Raw genomic sequence first — 23,232 nt, 5'->3', positions numbered from 1 at the left:
TCCAGTGAAGACACTGGGCTCTCAGCTCCCTCCCTCGTCATCACTGCCGATCGGGTGGACAAGGACCTTGTCCCTCCGTGGTCCCCTACTCCCCTTACTTCTTGGCTCCTTCCTGAGAGTAAGGACTGTTTGTGGAGGGAGGAAGTCGAGGGCACACACTATGTCCCCATTTGTCCTAAGACTATCACTCTCCCAGGGGCCCCTCTGGCCTGTTTGCTTCCTCCAGCTGAAGCTCCTGTCCATTTGCTGACCAAATTGAGGGATCTGTTTTCATTCTTATGTTTATATTGCACTCATTCATTCAGTAAGTTTTGGGAAGATGGGATGCATTCCGTCCTGCCTTCTTGACTCCATCTAAGTCCAGAGGTCTGAGCTGTTCTTACTTACACGCTGAGTTTCCTGGTTCTGTTGACCCTGGACCGAGCGCAGGGCATCTTTAGAGAGGGGACCTTCATCTCCCATAGCGCCCCCATACACCGCCCCCCCGATCGGAATCCAACTAGGATTGAGGAATTCACTACCTCACATGACTACTCATAGTTTTCCTAGATATCACTAATTGTTAGACATTGTTTTTAATTTATACGGAGTCCACCCATGCAAGGAAAAAAATATAAAACTTATTCCCAGAGGCTCTAGTTGACAATTCATTTCCTAAATTTACTTTACGCTTGCCTCCAAATCTGAAGGCATAGATTGTCCCCTAAGCCTTCCCCCACGTCCTGTAGACACTCATCCACGACACGGCTTCCAGACAACCAAAGACAGTTCTGAGATACATCATCACGTGCCTCTGACCTTTGGGCATGGTCTTTGAGTACAATCAAATTCTAGGTCTCAACTTCTAATTCCATCTCTGACATAAAGACATTTCATCCTTTTAGTTAGAAATTACTCACTTTGTCTTCAAAGGCAAAATGATGGGGAGAAAGGCAGCAGCTTACTGGAATTGTCAAAACACTTTCTTCATCAAGAAAGGCAATTACAACGTGTGATAGCTAATGACATCCCAAAAGTGACACTTAATGTCTTGAAATAATGCTGTTAAAAGAGCAGACTATAGGACCTTTTAGACTGTGACACGGGTTTACATTCTGAAAGCCAGACTTTAGGGGACCGAAGCTCCAGGGACAGCACAGCAGTGCTTTGTGGTCAACGCTGAGGGTCGTACCCATTGGTATCTTGCCTCCGTTCCTATGCAAAGAACACCACAAAAAATTGATGCTTCTTGGCAAGTTAAATTGTTCTTAATTGCCACCAATTATCATATCTAGGTTAGCAAAATTTGTATTTTTACTCTCCGAATCATCAAAATATTTGGTAATGAGCCACCCAACACGCCACGTGAATCCACCGACGGACGTCGGGGCCACCTTCAGGTACAACAAAGGCAAGACCAGAGGACAAGGCACACGCACATGCCCAGCGGCCACTGAACGGCACGACACCTGCGACCAAGGCACAGATGGAGCAGAAAGTTTCTAACTCATCCTGGCAAAGACCGATACGGAGACGAGAACAACCTAACCGTGTTCCTCTAATTATTCGCACTAGTTCTGCCTTAGATCGCCCCCTTCCCAATTGCCCTCGATATCCATTTTTTCCATTCAACAGAGACTATTTTTATTTTTTACCATTAGTGTTCCAGTGCGGGGCACATACTTCCTCCCCTGCTCCCCACTCTCTAAGTTGACTGTGAGGAGCGAGAACCTGGCTGGAGGACGTAGCGCAGGGTCCTTCGTCAGCTGTGCATCAGCCCCACGTCCCCCTTGCTCCGCTCATTTCACCTCCATTACGCCCTCTTCTCCCTGGGCACGCCTCGCTCCAAGGCCCCCCCGCCAGCATCTGCCCCTTTGCCTGGCTGATTTCATCTCATCCCTGGGGTCTCAGCTTAGATAGCCCCTTCTTCCAGGAAGTCTTCCCTGACTTACTCTAGTCTGGGGTTGAAAGTGTCCGTAGTGTGGCTATCATGGAGCCTTGCCCGTGCCCTAAAATTAGCACTTCCCACACGTCTATTAAGGTCAAGGGCAAGGATAACCTCTGCTTTTCCAGCGTGGCGCCAGGAGCCTAGCTGCCACATGGAAGGTGCTTGACACGGATGTGTTGCATTCATGCACCCCAGCCCCTCTGCGCTCCCCAGATGCAGAATTCTCAGTACTAAGACGGGGCAGTTCTGGGCAAACCAGGCCACGTCAGCCACCCAGGCCCTCAGGTACTTTTGCCCTCATGGGTTCCCCACCATCAGATTAAAAAAAAAAAAAATTACTAAAAGTATCTAATGGCTGGGTTGGTATAAAGACAAATACCTACCAACATATTTTCTGTGGACTAAAAGTTCATTCTTTTTCTTCTGATTTTTAAAAGGCTTTCGTGGACCCTGAAGACCCTGGAGCTGGGCCTGATGGAGACGTTGGCCCAGAAGCTGCACCCCACCCCACCGCACCTGAGTAATTGTGAACTTTCTAATTCCTTGAGGGCGAACAGAAAAGTCATGAGCCCTGCTGGAGTCAAGGCTGATATTTCCCAGGGAATAAAGTTCACAGCAGCAACAGGCAGCAAAAACAAAGTCACGTTTTGATACCATCCCATAAATCAAGCTTGTTCGACATACTATTTACAGGATCATTGTGTCTGTCCAAAAGTTACTTCCCCCACATAGGGCTCTCCCGGCAGGGGGCGAGGTGCTCTCAACCTGCTCTCCACTCTTTCTCTCGAGTACGTCACTGGCTGGCCGGCTGCCTGAGCTTTACGGACAGACAGGTGTGGACCCCGCACGCTCCCCGGAAACTCATCAGTGCCTGCGACCCCGAGCCCCAGAGGGTTTGGCACTCACAGCAGGCGGAGGGCTCCGCGGGTTGCTCTTTACAGCAGCACTTGAAGCACTTCTTGACCACCATGTAGAAGTACGCGAAGACCACGAAGGGGAACGGGATGTTGAGGCGGCTGCAGTATTCCTGCACCAGGAAGTAGCGCTGGAACTTCCACACCTGGTCATTGTTCTCCTGGACCGTGCCCACGGTGTAGCTGGCGGGAGGGGAGACAAGGTCAAGCCTCGGCTTCCGCGCGCCTGTCGCTCGACTGCCAACCACAGCGATGCTGGTTCGAAGCCATCACTGTAATGGTTTAAGTCCAGGCAGGAGAGAAGCATGCATGTTGCTGCCAGGGGCTCCCTATCCAGTCGGGGCCAGAATTGGGTCTGGCTTTTGTTGTGTTGTGTGTTTTTTTTTTTTGATCACACACACAAAAAATGTCCAATGAACTTAAAAATGATTTTTATTTCAAGCCCTTTCGAGGACTCTCTTTTTTCATTAGTCTATTATTATGTTAGATACTCCCGTGGTGATATTTTGCCCTCATGCTGTGAGAGTTTAACTGTAAACCATCGGGGAATGCGGTTTGTTAATACTCATTGATGGCCTTAAAAATGTTCACCCCTCTCCCATTAACAGTCACATCAAAAAAATAAATAAATAACCTAGGAATAAATTCAACCAAGGAGATAAAAGACCTATGCTTGAAAAATTATAAGACATTGAAGAGAGAAACTGAAGAAGATACAAATGAATGGAAGCATATACTGTGCTAATGGGAAGGAAGAATTAATAGCATTGAAATGTCCATACCACCCAAAGCAATCTGTAGATTCAATGCAATCCCTATCAAAATGCCAATGGAATTTCTCAGAACTAGAACAAATAATCCTAAAATTTATATGAAACTACAATAGACCCCGAATAGCCACAGCAATCTTGAGAAAGAAGAACAAAGTTGGAGGTATCAATGGTACTATCAAAATATACTACAAGGATATAGTCATCAAAACAGCATGGAGTAGCATAAAAAGAGACACATAGATCAATGGAACAGAGAGCCAAGAAATAAACCCACGCTTATGTAGTCAATTAATCTATGACAAAAGGGACAAGAACGTGGACTGGGGTAAAGACAGTCTCTTCAATAAACAGTGTTGGGAAAACTGGACAGATACATGCAAAAAAAAATGAAACCGGACCACTTTCTTATGCCATATATAAGCATAAACTCAAAAGAGATTAAAGATTTAAATGTAAGACCCCAAACCATAAAACTCCTAGCAGAAAACACAGGCAGTACACTCTTTGACATTATTCTCTGTAATATCTTTTTGGACATATCTCCCTGGGCAAGGGAAACAAAAGCAAAAAAAAATGGGACTACATCGATCTAAAAAGTTTTTGTGCAGCAAAGGAAACCATCAACAAAACAAAAAGGAAACCTACTAGATGGGAGAAGATATTCGCCAATGATACATCCAATAAGCGGTTAATACCCCAAACATATAAGGAACTCATATAACTTAACACCAAAAAAATTAACAAGCCAGTCAAAAAATGGACAGAGGAACTGAATCGACATTTTTCCAAAGAAGACATACAGATGGCCAATAGACATATGAAGACGCTCAACATCACTAATCATCAGAGAATGAGATTTCACCTCTACCTGTCAAAATGGTTTTCATCAATTAATCAACAAACAACAAGTGTGGGCAAGGATGTGGAGCAAAGGGAACCCTTGTATACAGTTAGTGGGATTGCTGAATGGTACAGCCCCTATGGAAAACAGTATGGAAGTTCCTCAAAAAAATAAAATAAAATTCCACTTCTGGGTATTTCTCTGAAAAAAAATCTAAAACGTTAATTCTAAAAGATATATGTATCCCTATGTTCTTGCAGCATTATCTGTAATAGCCAAGGTATGGAATCAACCTAAATGCCCATCGATATACAACTGGATAAAGAAGAGGTGGTGCGTATATACGACGGAATATTACTCGGCCGTAAAAAAGAATGAAATCTTACCATTTGTGATGGCGCGGAAAAGTGTTAGAAAGAATTATGCTGAGTGAAATAAGTCAGACAGAGAAAGACGAATACCATATGATCTCATCTGTATGTAAAATCTAAAAAGCAAAATAAACAAACAAAATAGAAACGGACTCATAGATACCGAGAACAAAGTGATCGCTGGCTAGATTGGGGGTGGGTAGGGCAAAAACAGGGAAGGGATTAAGAAGGACAAGTGGGTAGTTACAAAACAGTCATGGGGATGTGAAATACAGCACATCAGGGAATATAGTTAATAATATTGTAATAACTATGTATGGCGTCAGGTGGGTCCTAGATTTATCAGGGTGATCACTTCATAAGTTATATAAATGCCAAACCACTATGCTGTGTGCCTGAAACTAATATAATATTGAATGTCAACTATAATTTAAAAATAACAGAAATAATTTTCAAAATGTTCTTCTTTCTGACTCAGTGGCTTTACTTCTGGAAATTTCACCCAAGACTAAGGAGACACTGAAAATAGACAAGATGTCAAGCGGATGTACACACACAACCATTTGACACAGCACTATACGTAATAGCTGTCCCCAGTCTCCACCCCAGCAGAATGAGACAACTAAGATGTTTGACACTAAAACACGTTCCACACATGGTGGTTAGTCAACACGACTGCATTATGCAGCCATTAAAAACTATGTTTACGGCTGCGTTTTATACTTTGGGAAAACACTTATCATATATGTTAAGTGAAAACAATTAGGCTCAAACTGGTACTGACGATGCAATCTCACTATATAAACGGCCGTTAATGGCAATCATCTCTGGCATCTCATCATGGGTGCAAGGAACATGAATTACTTACATAATTAGAAAAAAAAAAGTCTATTTATCATGAAAATGTCTGATTATACCGCTGATTTATCAATCATGAGTTAAACCAAGAATGTTAAGATAGATAACACTTATATGCCACACACTGTTCTAAGCCGCCTACTTGTATTAATTGGTTTAATCTGCGGACAGTTCTGTAGGATGTAAGTCCTGTTATCATCTACGATTAACAGATCGGGAAACTGAGGCACAGTAAATCATCTGAGTGATAAGGCCCCTTCGGACCCTGCGCTGCAGCCAAGCCTCTATGTGCTTTCCCATACACGATGCCACCTCACAAAGCGGACCATGAAATGTTTTGAGCTACCCTCTATCTCGAAAAAAAAAAAAAAAAGGTTGAGCTGTGCTCTATTTCAAAAGTATTTGGTTGGAATACTTAGTAAAATATAGCTATGAAGTATTTCACTGTTTGTAAAGTTCAACAATCCAAGCTACTTTAATTGCTAATATCCAATCACCCCTCCTGGAGCCAAACCAGCAGCTCCGAACCCTTTGAAATCTCCCCAAGCAAATCTGGAGTGGAGATGCATTGAATTCTCTAAATTCCGGTAATACTTCAGAGGCCCAACCCGAAAGAGGTGATGAGGCGGAGAAGCTAGAGACCTCACTCTTGCCCCTTGACGCATGACAATCTAAAACGTAAACATCTTAAACTCAGAGAAGATCACACACACAAGCAGATCATTAAGCTGCAGCGCTCACGGGTGTGACTTTGCTTGCAAGCTGGGCTTCGCTTATCGTGGCGTTCACTGATGGGTCGGATGCCTCTGAGGTCTACGCTGGGTCCTGGGGTCTGTGCGGGGCAGCTTTTGCAGCAAGGGCCTCTTCAATGGGGCATGGTCTTCAAAGGGACGGGAATGAATGTTTACTGAACATCTACACGTGAGCTCTTATACTGGGCCTGCAAAACGCTCGCTTGACTTAGTCCCGTGTCAGCTCTCGGCGGTCCATTTTTTAAGTGAACAACAAATAGGACGGTGAGGTGTGAGCGTGCAGCAAACCGAATCCAGCAGTTCACCTGCATGGCTTCCAAATGTAGGTCTGGTTGCTTTGAGGCTGACGTCATTCATCATTATCCATCCTTGGAGATCCCTGGCTGGTCCCACATCTGCCAAGGGCACTGCAGGCGTCTGCCACTGCAGTCATAGAGGACGACGGGTACACCCAGATTACGGAAGTCCAGGCGAGAACTTGCCAGAAACGCGGTTTACTACTTTGTGCCAGAACGAGTATCACCATTCAAATTACTGTCCCTAGGAGCATCTTAAAGTCTTACCTATCTAGTTAAAAGTAGATTATACCAACTGTCCCTTCCACACCCAAAATTCAAACACACACACACAAAGTGCATCCATTTTAATGCATTAAATGTTGTCCAGTGGGGTTTTATCCAAAATGAATTAATAACTCCTACTGAAGGGAGGGACACTTAAGATGCCTAGAGCAGGAGGTTGTCTCTCCGGCAGGCAGGCCTCTCCACCTCCCTCGGGAGCAGCTGAGAAGGGCCCAAGAGGGAAGAGATTTGCATCCTGACTGGCCCTCGGAGGCAGTGAGAACATCCCAGATCTTCTGGACCCTCCAGAACAGGGATTGGCCAACTGCCTCCTGGAGGCCATCTCCAAACCCCAACCTGTTTTGTGGGGACCATAAGCTGAAAATGGTTTTTAAAAGCAGAGAGGCAGGGATGGGTGCTTCTTTAGGTGCATCTGGCCGAAGGGGAGACCCTAGCTGACCTCACAGAGAAAATCACCAGTTCCCTGGTCTAGAATGTAGTTAGGCCGGCGCCCATAAAATACGGCTTCACATTCGTGTGTCTCGCTGTTTTGAAGAACTCGGCCTCACGTTGCTATTTTCCTCGCTCCTCGGGACAAGCCAGTTGACCGCGAGGAGCCTCGTGCTGGAACCTCCATTTCCTCCGCACCTCTGGGCACAGGTGGATCCGGCGAGCAGCCTTCTGTTCTGGGCAAACAGTCAAAACTCTTCTCCGCATCCCAGGGGGTGCGGGCGAGCAAGCCGATTATGGGACAGTAATACCCGAAAGCCACTTTGCATAAATAACGCGCTTCCAGGACTGACCTGCTGAGGTTTGTTGACACACTGCGGGCCAACTTCCCACACGGCAGCGCTTCCAGATTGTTCCTTCTCTCTCTGAGTCAGTTCCAGACTCAGCCAAAGAGACGTGAGGGTTCTCGAGGCAAGGCCGAAAATCAAGCGCTGCTTCCAACTGCCTCGCCAAAACCATCTCTATGTTCTTTAGGGATTGTTTTCCATTTCTGGAGAGGAGAGGCCGAGTTCCAGTGGGGGTAAAGACACCCCCTCAGCACACCCGACATCCGGGCAGCTCGGAGGTCCTCTCTCCCATCCGGGTCGTCACCTACTCCCACCCAGATGGCTCAGTCTCCCTGCCAACCAGCGACCACCCAGCATCTCCCCAAGACTCATTCTGCAGTGCTCTGTGCCCTCGCTCCTTGGTGGGCGGGAGATTTGTGATGCTAACTGAGCTCGGTCTCCCACGGCCCCGTGAGCACCTTCCATCCTCCGAGCTGGGGAGAAGGAGGAGGAGGCAGGCGCCCGACAGAGACACAAGTTTTCAGGAATTCACCGATGCCGAAAATGTTACCGATAACAAAAGTTTAGGATTCAGATAGCCTTGTACACAAGTGAAATGCAGCAGTACATTAAAGAACAGAAGATGACTAAATATTAGGAACATTTATATCGTTTGTCGTTTTCATAATCCATCACAGATCAAAAGGAAAAAAATATTATTTCAGTCGTAGCTAGGCGGTCTTCTGGCAATATTCAACATCCATTTCTGAGGAGGAGGAGGAGGGGGAGGGGGAAAATTGAGAAGAAAACGGCTTAAGAAATAAGAAATAGGAGGAAACTTTCATGACAAGATAAAAAGAAAAGAGAAGAAAAGAAAGAATTCAGTAAGGAGATTTGCTCTGAAATAAAGAAGCAAAATTTCGATAGGCTTCCTACACATCGAAGAGTGGTTACTGAAAAAAATACATTAGGAAAAAAACTCGCTCACGATAAATGGATAGGAAAAAAGTAACAAAAAATCTGCCAGATCCATTTGAATAAAACCATAAAACTTCTCTGAGAAACTACATATATTTGAATAAACGGAAAATCATATTTTTTTTCTGGATGGTAAAGATATCATCTTTTTTAAAATACGAGCTTCTCCTACATGATTCGCAAGTTAACATCATCCCGATAAAATTCGCAAGATTTTATTTTTTGAAGGGGAAAGAAAACAAGATTTCAGAAGATGAGGCTTAGGCGCCCCCATATGAGTAAATACACAAGAAAAGCGTGGAAAGTTTGAATGAGAACGCGAGAGGGACTTGTTCGACAGATGTTAAATGATTTTTTTTACGTAGTAATTAAAGCCATTTGGTGGTAAAAACCAAAATAGAAAGATCGAGCAACAGACCAGAATGAAAAGTCTGCAAAAAATTCACAAAGAAAAAAGTAGAAGCTAGAACAATCGCAGAATTTCAGAATAAACAGAAATATAAGACACCTGCCAGCTAGATTTCAATCAGGTAAACACCTCTAAGCTTTTCTCGGATTTCACCCCTTTCCTGTTTGTTATTCCTCCCCGACAGACACATCAGCAACACCCGGCCAGTGCTGCCTGGGACCCCTGGTGACCCCGACTTTCTGCGCCCTCACAGCACCAGAGCCAGAGACGGCAGGTGACACGTTCCGCACGTCCCAGATCCCGGCTCCCCTCTCGCTGTGCAGCATCAGAAAGAGGAGGTTCAAAGCCGAGAGTAAGAGACAGATGCCATCGCACTGATTTTTGAAGTGCTAATGCGATTCGTAGGCTGCCCTCCCAGGACACAGGCCCGTGTGAAGATCCACGACAACGCCCTTCATCTTCGGAAAATGCCCAAACCCTGTACCATGGCATAAAACACGCTCCGTAACCCAGCCCCTGCCTCCCCTCCCACCCTCCGTGGTGGTTGCCGAGTGTCCCCCAGCTAGCTTCATCTCCCCTGTCTCTCCCTCCCTGGCCAGGCTCTGGGCTCCAGGCACAGGGTCCTCTGCTGGTCGTAGCCCCACCCCCTATGTCAGTTCAGTCAAAATTAATGACCCCTCCTCCATAGAACCACATAACCACAGTCCTTGGTGAATAGCCTTTCGTGCTGAGTGTATTACATTGTATTATGTTATTATGTTAGTATGTTTACATGCCCACCTCTCCCTCCAAGGCCTCATCTGTAAACAACTGATGATAAAAATGATTTGCACCTACACGAAAATAATTTATAATTAAATGAGGTAGCACTTGTAAAGCACCCGGGCGTGCCTCACATGGCAAAGTGTCAATAAACATTAGCTACTGTGATTACAATTGTCTGCTCTTTTTTTCTGCTTTTCACCCCATTTTAATAAGCCTCCCTTAGACTGCTGAAGTAGCACCCGAACCTTTAGTCTACACCAAGTGATTATCTACTTTTTTCTACTTTTCTGCTTATGTATAATGAATATACTATTCCTAAGATTGAAGAGACATTTCGCTGTTAGGAATTGTGCCAGGTCAGGGCGTGGTTGATGAAGCCTTTTCCAGAACAGACCCACGGGCTGGGTTGACCCTCAGGACGCGGTGCCTTTACGCACCACAGCCCTGCGTGAAGACGAGCCACTCATTTCCTGTGATCGATGACTTTAATGTAGAATGATCCCAGATGTTCACGGTCACTTCCTTCCCCCGTCAAACACCACCTAGAGAGCACTCCGGCACTGCTTCTAAATTCCCACGTGTGCATTTCTGTTACAGTTCAGAAGGTCGCGTGGTGTACGGTTAAGCTTCTACATGAAAATGTGATGTGGAGCCAGACGGGTCACGGTCCAGGGCCATCGCTTGCAGAGTGTGCCCAGAACGGCTATCACGGCCATCAGAAACTCTGATGATGTAGCCCAAGGGCCACAGTAGGCCTCTCTAGCAACAGTCAGGGTCCCAGAAGTCAAGGCCACTGGTTTAACCACGATGAGTCCGGGAGGCCTGGGGAAGGCATGTCCCTGAGCTGTCACTCTTAAGCAGTCAATGGGGTGACAGCGGGGTGCAGCGCTGCGGCTCGGGCCTCATGGGGAGGAGACCCGCGTTCGAGCCTGAAATGGACCCAGGCAAGCAGGACAGCAATGTGGCCAGGGCCACACTGAGCCATGGGACTTCCATACCCTTGACCTGAACATGACGGGCTGGGCTCCAAGTTCTACCATTTGATGACTGTCATGCAGATAACGTGTTACAGATGTGTCGCCATGGTCCTTGAGGATGGCTTCTGTGGACAGCTCACAGCACAAAGCCCTGCGGTGGAGGGCTCCGAGCACCCCGCATTCTGCCCGACCGACATTTACTGAACATTTATGTGCAGCCTGGCGGTCAGGGGTCGGGAGCTGCCAGCCCATTTGTCTACTTTCTGCGGAAGTTACATCAGTGGTTAGTTTGCAGAGGGACCGCCGAGGACTCGGTATGAGGATCGGCAGGATATGTTGTCATGTAAAATAGGACCCCGAACCATCCTGTTTCCTTGCTTTGCATTTGGGAGCTGGTTCTCCCTTCCCTGCCCTCACACGGATACAGAATCACCCATTCCCTGGGCCTCTCTGGCGGGGTGGCACTGCCCAGCTTCCTGCAAGCAGCCCAGGCTTACGATTCCTGAGTCCTCCCTGGCCCTCGGTTAGGACCAGTGCCAGAGAGGGGCTTGCACATTCCTTCTTAAAGTCCACATGGCACAGAACGAAGGTGACACTCTACATGACGGAGCCCTCGCAGGCCTGTCAGTCACCACTGATTCTTCTCAGGAAACAAGAGACCTGGCAGCAGAGCTCCCAACAGTAACTGAATAACGGGAAGCAACCTGTCCTCTTCGTTCACGAACGAGCCCACGAGTACCTGGCGTGGAAAAGGCTGTGTTGTGCCGGGGACCCAGGGAGACTCTATGCCAAGAGGGGAGGGCATCGGGGACCATCGGGCAAAGGATGATGGCTGGCATCTCAAGGGGCAGGCAGGGACAGGGCAGGAGGAAGTTGAGATGGAACAGGAAACCCCGACAGAGGGACTAACTGGCATTCGTGAAATCATCAGGCATGATGGAGCACCCCGTGGAGGGACAGATGCACGGGTGCCTGTCCAGGACAAACAGTGAGGGTGAAGCCTGGAGGTGTGTTCAAAGGCCGGGACGAAGACGGCCTGGGGGAGGGAAAAGGGGAGGAGAGGAGGAGGGAGCCGAGGAGCCTGAAATTACCCCAATGCCACGGGAAATACTGAAAAGCTCCCACAACTGTAAGCAGGGCGGTGACATTTCTGAAGCATCGCTGTGGTCCAGCGTAGAAGCTTAGAAGCGGGACTAGGGGAGGACTTCTCTGTGCACAGAAGAACCAGATGGCCACTCGCTGCTCGGCCCCTCTGATGAGTAATGTCCCCAGAGGCATGTGCTCCTATTCGGCCTAAACTAAGAGTTTCTCTTCCGCCTAAAGTTTAACAAATAATTTTAAAATTTGTATTTTCTTGCTGAATTGTCTGTCCGTGCCAGGATTCGTGTACTTAAAATCACCACCTACCTTAAAGCAATAACATAAAACTAAAATACTACCACACCGGGCTCTTTGAAACCCTCCTAAGAAAGATGAAGGGGAAATGACAACCGTGGTGTTCTAAATGCACCAGGAGAATCGCCAAAGGCAACAAAAATATGTTAGAGTCACCATCACATTCTCCCTCGAACTCATTAGCCACAAGCCCCAAAGGACAGTCACTCTCCTGCCTCTTTTTACTTGTATTTACACTAAGCACAGGCTGAGTCCTTTAAGCCCTAGAATCCAGACCAGTGCGTCTCACAGGAAAGGAAAGGAGAGCCTTGGGGACGAGTCCACCTGCTTCGCAGTCGCCACCATGCCAACGCCACGCGCTCAGGGGAGACCGCTCGACGGATGCTGAACATGGAGTCCGAACGGCCGAGAAGGCGTGACAGGGGCTGGTCTTTGGTGTCAAACAAGCTTACAGCACAGCCAGTAGGGCCACATGGTATTTTTAACACAGTCCCTTTAAGGTCCCGCCCCCTCCAGACCACCAGGCAGGCCCCTGAGGCTCTAGCATGAGCTCCCCAAGGGGAGGCCTCTGCTGCTCTGCCCCCAGCCCCTCCAGCCCCACGGGGCGCAGACACCCGGCGACTGAGCACGTACCCGAACATAGCGACCAGCAGGTTGACCAGCAGGATGTTGGTGGAGAGCATGTAGACGCACACCAGGGGGATGGTGATCCACTCGGGGAACCGCGGCAGGCTGTGCTCGTCCAGCTCCACGCACAGCGGCTTCGACTCGTTCCCGGTGAAGGTGCAGTGCGAAAAGTCATACGTGGTACCTGAGGTGGAGAAACCGAAAGGCAAAGTGAGGAGCCCCCGGAGGGGGCGGTGCTAGGGCACCCCAGGGTGACACGAGACGATCGGGCGATGTGCCGGGCACGGTTCTAAGGGGCTTGATCCAAACGAGGTGTAAGCCTCAGTCACGTGTTCATCTACTCGCACGTGTTTCCTGAGCAGCTAGGATGAGCCTGGGACTTCACTGGGGTCGGGGAGGACAGGAAGAGCAAGGTAGACGTGAACTTGGCCCTTTGGCAGCTGCAGCCTCTTCGGAGAGGCGGAGGACCGACCACGCAAGTCCAAACTTTTGGCCCGTGAGAAGTGCTGAGAAGGACATGCCGAGTGCTCCGTGGGCATAACTGGGGTGGCTCACCCAGCAGCGGCTCCCCAAACTAAAGGAAGGGCCCCCGAACTGAGAGCAGGAGCCAGCTATGTAAACGGGGACAGCTGGGCCCCAGAGAGCCCAGGCAGGGCACAGCATGTGTGAGGGCCCTGTGGTCGGGGGCGGAAACACCTGTGGAGCTGGGAGGATGCGATGGGCAGTGACCAGACGCGTGAATTTCTTTCATCTTCATCCTGGAAACTACGCGTCGCCATTAAGCTGCTTTAAGCGGTTTATTCAAGGATGCTCTGGCTGCAGCACGGGCGGCCAGGAGCCAGAGGGAGCGTGAAGCGTTCGCCACTGACAGCCACACACGCAGGCGATGGGGATGGAGTGGGGTGGTGGTGGGAGGGAGGATAAAACGTGGTTGACTCCAAAGACATTCAGGAGACAAAATCAACAGAACTAGCACCGCTGAACCGGATTCGAGGATGTGACACCAAAGCTTCCGATCTGGGCGATGTGTGGACAGTGGTGACGGACCCTAGACTGCGGGCCTGGAGGAGGTCTGAGCCTGGAGTGGGGGATGGGGAGCTTTGGCTGGGGCGTGCTGGCAGACCCCCAAGGGGGCGGTGGGTGTAAGCGGCTGGCCCCCTGCGAGGCGCTCTGGGCTCGGGGTCCCGGTCTGAGTGTCTGAGGGGCTGAGCGAGGGGCAGTGACCCTGGGGCCCGCGTCCCACAGGGAAGACGGTGCCGCACCGGGCTTACGGCAGGGAACCGGCAGGGAACCGAGAGGCAGAGAGGTCGAGTGGCTTCCCGGGGCACGCGCACTCATGGCTGGCCGGGGTGGAACCCCGCCAGCCACCTGCTCTTTGGGTTACCGTCAGCTGCCTCCCACAGGACGGAAAACGTGGAGGGCCGTCGTGACGACAAAGCACGCTCGCTTATGTAAAACGGAGAGCGAGGGCTGGCGGGGACCAGCGATAACAAGAGGCTTTCCGTCACTACACGGACAAGGAGCCCCTTCTCAGACCTTGGAAGAGGCCACAGCAGAGGAAGCCAGAAGGACTGTGCGAGGCCACGAGGGTGATCGGGAAGACGCCAGGGAGCTGACAAATGCGACCAACAGGGCAGGGTACACATTAGAATCGTTTTTCCATGGCAGGACGGGACATAGCAAGCCCAGGCGATTGTCAGGATCATGAGGATGCTTTAGACAGCTCATTCGAAACACACACCAGTTTGCACATGCCCCCCACATTCCCAGCATAACCCGGGTGTGGGCAAACTCAGGCCACCTGAGCCACCGTGAGCCTGCCTCCAAAACACAGCGGGCAGCGGGCTAATGCTGAACGCTTAAATGCCAGGTTCCAATGCAAATGTTTTGAGACTGTTCTGCCCCGAGGGAGCCCTGGAGGCTGGTGCTGGAAGCTGCCGCCTCCTCCCAGTGTCCCCCGTGTCGGGCCACGTCAGGCTCACCGTCCACATCACTGGGCACCTGGCCAAACATGGCCAGGTAGGGCTCGTAGATGACGGAGCGGAATATCCACCTCCAGCGATGCTCGTTTTGCCTGAGGATCCCTTGCCTGGCCACGCCGAAGGCCACCATCCACACGGCGAAGAGGAACAGGAAGAAGAACACGTCGATCATCTGCCGAGAGAGGGCAGGGGAACCGAGTCGGGACGGCGTCACGGGCGGCTAGTCCCCTCGGCTGACCACGGAGAGAGCAGAGGTGCCAGGGCCTTGGGAACCTAAGTCACCAGCATTTCCTCACTACCTTTAAAAATGGCCGCCAGCACCCTTGGGTCTGGGTACATCTGTTTTCCCGAATGAAAACTGACTGACGCGTTTCTGCCGGCAGGTTTCCCAACCAGCTCAGCGACAGCAGCTTTCCGATGAGGGACCAGCTCGAGAGCAAAGAAGGGACCTGGCTTGGGGGCACCTTCTCCTGCTCTACATCTCATGATGCTCACCCTCTTTCAATCCCTAGAGTATTTCCTAAGGTTTTGTTTTTTGTTTGTTTGTTTGTTTTTTGAGAAAAATAAAAGCTATCCTTATTAAACAAGAATGCACAATTTAATTAAAAAATTTTTTTTTGCACACAGAGCATGACTTCATGGTGACTGGATGCCTCAGATATGCTTTGAATTTTAAAACCACAAATGCAAAGAACCTCAGTGTTGGAAAGGGACCTGCAGATGAGCTAATCCAAACGCCCGTCTGATTTAAAGACGGAAGCGCGAGAGGTTCAGGGCATCTGGAAAACAAGCTCAGGAAAGCGACACGGTCGGTGGACAATTCTCGCTCCACGACGTCACGGAGCAGGCTGGGCTCTCCTCACACCTGTGCTAGTCACGTCGCCGTAAGACGTAAGTCCCGACCCTCACTACACTCCGAGCTCCCTGCATGCCTCCAGACAAACATCATAACTCCTCGGACCCCACTGCGCACATCTGTAAAGCGGGTAGAAACGTCCACATCCTGCCTATGCTCCTGGCGAATTGTTAAGACTCAAACAAAAGCACATGGTAAGTGTAAAAGCTAAACAGATATCTTTACTAGCAATTCCCTGAATTATGCCGTTTGCTCCCAACAGTCATCTTTTGTCATATTTCAACCTGGGAGAGGCCCCTGCTCAAAACTCATCAAGGAAAGCAAATCTCACTGCTCGTGAAATGCTCTAGTCACTCTGTGGACAGAATCCTCCCATCGACAATGAAAGGAACTCCAGATACAGCAAGAAAATCGACAGCTAGAAATGTTCTTCGTCCTTACCATCCTCTGCAACATGATAATCTTCGGTCCTAAATTTCTGCTTACAGTAAAAATGTGGATTAACCTTAGAGTGAATATAATGTAATCCAGGCAAAAAATGACTCGTCCGGAATACAAGGAGGTTTTATTAGAGGGGTGGAGCCTATGGAAAGAAGGGGAACAGAATTTGTGAGGTCTTGACATGATACTTCAAAGTTTTGTTTTTTAAAAAATAACCAGATGTAAATAAACAGCTGAGAGCCAGGGGACCGGGAGGGAGTGGGGACAGGCGTGGACACCGCCCACCTGTCAGTCAGTGGAGACCAAGGACCGTGGCCTCCTTCCCCCGTGAACTCCGGCAGAGGCAAGGATGTCACACAGAACAGAGCTTTCCTAGCTTCCCGCCACTTTAGCCCTTCCTCCTCAGGTCCCACTGCCAGAGCCCAGTCCCAGCCTCGCTCCCGCCCCAGCTCACCGGACTTCTGTGACCGCCCCGCCCTCACCCCACCGCGACCACCCGGGAGGAGGGGACGCAGCCAGGTTTGCCCTAATGACTTAACCTCGGTCGCACCAGACTGTCTGATTAGGTGACCACATGCTAATGTGTTCACGGAAAGCCACATGCGCTTTCTAACCGGAATGCTCTGGACATCCTGTCCCGCCAACTGCGATTCGAAAGCTGGCAGCTTAACCCAAGCGGAAAGGGAGGTCCCGGGGGAGGACCCCAAGTGAGCGAGGAGGGAGGAAGAGAGGGGACACAGCTTTCTGCCAGCCAAGCTGCGTCTCTAAGGAGCAGGGACAGAGGTCTCCTGGAACCGTTTCTAACGGGGGGCGGGAACGGGCTTATCTTGGGCTTCATCGTCTAAGATCTTTCCTTCACCTTTTCTCCCAGGACAATCCAAAACCACCTGAAATGGGACAATGGTGAGGACGACTTACCGAAATACAATTCCCGCGATGAAGTAAAAAAGGCCGAGCGTGTCCATGACGTTCCACAGATCGGTAAAATAATTCACCCCGTTCATGTACCACTGCAGCACAGAGAAGAACAGAGACGGGGCGTGAGCCGCTGGGAGACATCAACTGCTTCCAGATTTGTTAGTGTTCACGCGTCTCTCCCCAGATCCTTTCTGAGCCAGTGAGGTGCCGAGCGAGCCCTCACCCACGCCTCATGCGGGGCCGGGGGCGCTGGGAGCACCTTGCGCGCTTGCTGTCCTGTCGTTCATGTGCTGCGGACAAAGTCGACAGAAAGGACTCGCGTGCCCTTACCGTTCCTGGAGACGAACGTGCAGAGAGTGGGGACGACCTGCAGAGTACCAGGCCACCGTGCACAGTGGCGCAGGCTGCGCACTGCACGACTCCAGAAGGGTTTCCCACATTGTCGTCCCAGATTTGCGTATTTATCGCAACGTCTTGATAAAAAGGAGCCTTTTTGTTTTTCATTTGCACGGTGCTGCTATATATATGTGACACCTATGAGGACAGATGTGGGCACAGAAGGAAGTGACAGGCATGTATGTGTGTCGGTCACGATTTCTCGGAAGAAACCGCATCGGGACGACACCTAGATGGCGAGGGACAGGATCGTCCGTGAGATGACTGCGTCTGGCCAGCCTCTCTGCGACCCGGGGGCTGGACAGGGCCCACCCCAGGTGGTCATCTAGCCCTTCATTCCTGCGTCCATGCAAAGCACCGTTTACCTCGAGCCCACAGCCTTCCGAGCACCTGTGCCAGGCCCCCCGGGGGCACAAAGACGGGATCAGGTGCAATGCCGAGTCTCCAGGAATCCACTGGCTCTTGGGAGAGACGGCATTTAAACACGTTTGAAATCAAATGCGGCCCAAGCTGGAGGGAACACCGACGGCCCACGCCAGCTCGGGTACAAAGCCAGCAGGCTTAGTCGTGTGGGGCAGGAAAACAACAGTCATCAAAGGAACGTGGCACTTTTCAGTCTTACGAAATGAACTCGCCAATATGGGTCTGTCTGATATTCAGATATCACATTTCCTGTTTTGCAGCTCAAACCACGGCCTAGGGAAAAAGAAAGCCGAGGACGGCCAGCGAGCGGCCGTCCCAGGGTTCTGAACCTGTTTCCTCTCCCCCACATCCCACCGCTTCTGTAGATCCCATAGAGACCCCGAAGTCTTAGACTTGGAAGGGGTTCAAAAAGCACCACTGGTTTCTCAAGCACTTCTTGAGATTCCTATATAAATCCAAATAGCCACTTTTGTGGACAAATGGTTGGTGAGTGCATTATGAAATCAGGCTCCAAGAAAATATTAAAATTTCCCAGGACCACCCCCTGCTGCCCATTCCCCCTCAGAAACCCTGGTCTCGGGGCAGGAAGGCGACTCAGCCACTCCAGCCCGGCTCGGCCTCTGCCCACAAGACTCCCAGAAGCTTCGCCTGCATTTGAGGAGATCAGTTCTTGGTCTCGGAGGCACTGCTGCAGTGAAGAAATGTTTTTTTTAAATGAATAGAGGCCTCTTTTCTGAATGAAATGCCGGATGCGGGCTATTATTCCTGGAATACCGGGGCCATATTTCATCAGGCCTTTCAGGATGTGGGGATTCAAAGGGCCTCGAGATTGCACAGTGCTCTTCGTGAAGAGATGACAGAACTTATCTCATCTTAAATAAACATCCGCAATCTGTTCAGTGGACCCAAGAGTTATCGAACAACCATGTTTGAGCTCACTGACTGCCTTGCTTGAAATTTCCAATTTCGCATATTGACACCTGCTCCTGGGGAGGGGACTCCGGGAGACACTGAAGAGCACACTCTCTGACACCCAGACACAATCTGAGCAACATCCTGCAAGTGTGGATTAGATCAATTAAGACTGCAGGGGGCCGCAGAACCTGTCCTCAGAGGAAACCAGTCCCAGTGTGGATCCCGAGGTGGGAGTCCACCGACAGGAAGAGAAACAGCGCCCCCTTGTGGCAGACTCTGTCCATGACAGGAAGCTCCAAGGCTGCGTTCTGCAGACTGGCTGTCCTCAAAGGGCCAGCTGACCTTGATCCCGCCCAGCTGACCCTGAACCCGCCCGTAACCCGCTGAACGGAAACTGGCCCATTCAAAAGTAACTTTTAAAAAGAAAGAGAAGAAACCACTTGGACAAACCTATATGCCCTCCTCATCGCCCTCTGCATCAAGCATCTCCCGTTAGGAAGGTAGGCAGAATAGCTGAGACCTGGCCAGACCGTGCAGGCATCACTTCCTCCAGGCAGGCCCCGGGAATGCCCGGGAAGTGCACTGTCTTCCCCAGGCGCCTCCCTGAGGTTCCTCCATCTGCCTGCCTGCTCCCACTCGGTGTCCCTGCAAGTGTCCCTCCTGGGCACCTAACAACACCTGCCCAGGACCCTTCTCCCCGCCAAATGCACCTGCCCCGAGTCTCCTTCCTGCACGACTGGAAGAGTGACGGAGCTGTTATGTGTACTCCAAAATTTGTCTGGACGTGTGTGTGACTTCGGGACAAATGTTCCTGTGGCAGGTCCTCCAGGCCGGCCTCCCGGTGAGTGTGAGACTCGTTCATTCAGGGTCGCCCGCCGCAACGTGAAACGACCCTGCCAATCACCTCTACGAGGCAGAAAGCTCCACAGGACAGAGACATTTGTCAGTCGGGTCACTGCTGTATCCCCAGTGTCCACGACAGTGCCTGGCACATAGTAGGTGCTCAGTAAATATTTGTCGAAGGAAAGAATGCACGAATGAGGCGTTTGGCTTGAACCGAGATGTGACATCCGGTGTCCCAGAGCCTCTGCACCTTCCACCGAGGCCGAGCTCTGCCCGCAGAGCGACCCAGAAGAAGTGCTGTCTCTAGACCACATGGCCCTTCTCGCCGCCTGGAGGAACCAAGCAACGTTTGGACTTTCGCGGCCTCAGGTCTCAAGGTGACAGAGGCGGAGGGGCTACCAACAGCACCCCCTGCTCGGCCACACGAGCTGCCATCATGGCTCCTCACTGGCTTGGTCGGGGCGCAGCTCGGGGGTTGAATCATGAAGCCCCCCCTTATCAGTTCATTGCTTAAAAAGCACGCATGCACTTCCAGAAACACGTGGAGGCTCAGCTCCCGTGCTAGTCCCTGAGGATCGAACACAAACATGACGGGGACGTCTGAGGCAGGTCGTTCCCACGCCTCCCCGCCCCGGGCAACGACCAGGCACATGCGAGGGCCTGGCCCGGCGCAAACGAGCGGGCCGCCGAGTCAGCGCTGGACGGGCAGGACGAGGCCTGGGACAGATTAGGTCTGTCTATGCCACTGTAAATGGTAAGTTTTCATTTTTGTTATAGCTGACTACTACTATTCCATTGTATATATGTACCACATCTCCTTTATCCAATTGTCCATTGATGGGCACTTATGTTGCTTTCATATCTTGGCTATTGTAAATAGTGCTTCAGTGGACATAAGGGTGCATAGATCTTTTTGAATTAGTTTTGGTAGTTCCATATTTAATTTTAGAGGAACCTCTATGGTTTTTCATAGTGGCTGCACCACTTAACAATCCTACCAAGAGTGTACGAGAGTTTCTCTCTCTCTCTCTCTCTCTCTCTCTCTTTTTCTCTCTCTCTCTCTCTCTGTCTTTTGTGTTCACACTTACCTCCCCACTGGGCTAGTCATTCACTGCTACTCAATTCTATTCAGTGACTTCATTTAAGATGTCAGGCTGGTTACCGGAGGTGAAGACACCGGAACCACGAGGTGTGTCGCCCGAGGCTGCTCAAACCCCACGCCTCTCCTGGCGCCCTACGCTGCTCCCGTCACACCGCTGAGCCCCTGGAGCTCAGGCTCGTGCGTGAGACTCGAACCGCCAGGGTCCCTAGAGTCCTGCGTGACATCCCGGTGCCCCATTGCCTCTGCCCGGAGCGGGAGGCCTGCCCTCCAAGTCCACCAACTTCCACAGACCAGTCGAAATCCGTTGGCGCAAGGCCCACTACTTGGAGCCAAGCGGCGGCTGAAAGGGTCTCCCCGGTGCACAGAGGCCAAGCCGGTGAGATTCAGGGACGTCCCCATCCCCCTCCAGCGTGACGGGGCCGTCCACCCTCAGTCTCTTCCCCTCCTCTGCAAAAGCAGCCCCAGGCAGGAACTGTCTTTCTTTCTGATGTGCCTCTGAAAAGGGGAGCAACTCTGGGAGCGGAGCGAAGAGCGGGAGCCAGGGCCCCAGGACCTGCCCACGTGGGCTGAGGAGGAGCGCACGTGACCTCGTGCAGAGCCACTCGGGAGGTCCCCGGGAAAGGGTTCTCAGCGGACTTTCTCACGTCGGCCCCTTCCCACTTTAAATGCCGATGCTTCTTCCACCTTTCTCTGCTTCCCTCACACTGGGGATTTGCACCGCTTGCCGCTGATACGTGGTAAGTCAAATAGAGAACCAGCAAGGAAAAGACGGCGGCTGAGAGAAAGAGGCTCCCTGGAGGGCGTGGTGTCCCGTGCCCCAAATCCATGCATGGAAACCCTAACCCCCACACGCCTGGGAACGTGACCCGGTTTGCAGACAGGGGCCTCGCGGATGGAACGAGTTAAGATGAGATCATACTGGAATAGGTTAACTCTCATTAATACCGCTGGTATCCTCGTGACGGGGGCAGTCTGGACACAGACATGCTCACAGGGAGAATGCCACGTGGGCACGAGGACAGGGTTTGAGCGACGCGTCTACAAGGCAAGAAACAGCAAAGATGGCCAGCGAATCTCCCGAAGCCAGGGACGAGGCCTGGGACAGATTCTCCTGCTGCCTTGCAGACAATCTGACCTCAGACTTCAGGCCTCCAGAAACGAGACGATGAACGTCTGTTGTTGAAGCCACCCAGCTGGCCCTTGGCATTTCAGGTGCTTTGTCACAGTGGCCCTAGCAGACTCGTAAGAAGGTATGCACTAGACTGAGCTGCCACTGCATGAGCCAATGCTCGGGGCTCTAACGAGGCTGATCTGAAGTCACGGAAATCCCTCCGGGTCAGCAGGACCCTGTCCGGGGGGGAAGTTGCTGGCAGACAGAAAGCCCACAGATCCCGCCATGCTCAACACTGACCTGTGTCCTTCACCTTCCCCCTGTACCCGCTCGCCTGCCCCGTCTGCACCTCCGCCTCCCCACCGCTCCGACTCCCCGTAGTGCTTGGCGCAGCATCTCATAAACTGCGGGGGAGGCCTGGGCCAGATTCTGGGACGCCACCTGGGCCATATGTGTTGAATGGATACAATGTTGGGTCTGGTCTCAGAAAGGACAACGGAAGTGACAGCAACAGCAGTTCTCAAATACATCGTAAATTGCTAAGTCTGAAACAATTTTCTGGGATGACTTTTCCTAATGGTTTAGAAAACAGCACTGTCCTTCACCACCGATATTTATTTATTTGACAATTACTAACTGAGAGCCTGCTACGTGCCAGGCCTGGGCTAAAGTTTTGGATTCATTGGTGGAGAAAGGACGCCCAAGACTTCAGATCCCAAGAAACCGCCAAAAAGCACGATGAATGATTCACGCAAACGGGCCGAAATCCGCAGGGACTCACGTGACTTTCCGGCACCGTCACTGTGACACACTGGGCGTTAAGAGGCTCTTAGCTGGAAAGCCCGCCCAGCACCCGCCGGAACACAAACGGCTCCTGAGGACGGAGCCGGTCACCGTCCAAGGTCAACCGGCTCTTCCAACACATTTGCCGGCGCTGAGTCATTCGCGTCCACTGATCAACGCTAATGACCGAGCAAAGAGTGCGCTCGGCGCCGGGACCTCACCCGAGCGGAGCACTGGGATGCGGGGGAGGCAGCCCCGCCAGCTACCGCCGACAGAGGATGTTTACTCAGGGAAAACCCTGACCTTGGAACTTCAGAAGCAACGTCTGCTCCTGTCCCACCTGTCTCACTTCATCGCAGAGCAGGACAAAGACCAGCGCGTAGAGGACCAGCTCGGGCGGGCGCGGCACGGCGTGGAAATCCATGAGCAGCACGTAGGCGAAGAGCAGGAGGAAGGCGATGTAGAAGATCACGTTCCAGGAGAAGACCACGAAGGGGGAGGTGAAGAAGGCCACGTAACGCCACAGGAGCTTCCTATGC

At 51.1% G+C, this 23,232-nt stretch overlaps 1 protein-coding gene across 1 annotated transcript in view; it reads right to left on the bottom strand.

The window, feature by feature from the left end:
* TRPM8 (transient receptor potential cation channel subfamily M member 8) overlaps nt 1–23,232 on the bottom strand; it is a 108,021-nt gene that overhangs the window by 6,997 nt on the left and 77,792 nt on the right. Inside the window, 6 exon segments of the mRNA XM_006909887.2 lie at nt 2,834–3,024; nt 12,930–13,107; nt 14,906–15,077; nt 16,203–16,344; nt 17,121–17,212; nt 23,034–23,226. Coding sequence (XP_006909949.1) covers nt 2,834–3,024; nt 12,930–13,107; nt 14,906–15,077; nt 16,203–16,344; nt 17,121–17,212; nt 23,034–23,226 — 968 coding nt within the window.

Source organism: Pteropus alecto, unplaced genomic scaffold (assembly GCF_000325575.1).
Source record: "Pteropus alecto unplaced genomic scaffold, ASM32557v1 scaffold143, whole genome shotgun sequence".
Lineage (NCBI taxonomy): Eukaryota > Metazoa > Chordata > Mammalia > Chiroptera > Pteropodidae > Pteropus > Pteropus alecto.
The sequence above is the reverse complement of the archived record's forward strand: the minus strand, read 5'-3'. Positions and strand labels throughout refer to the sequence as shown.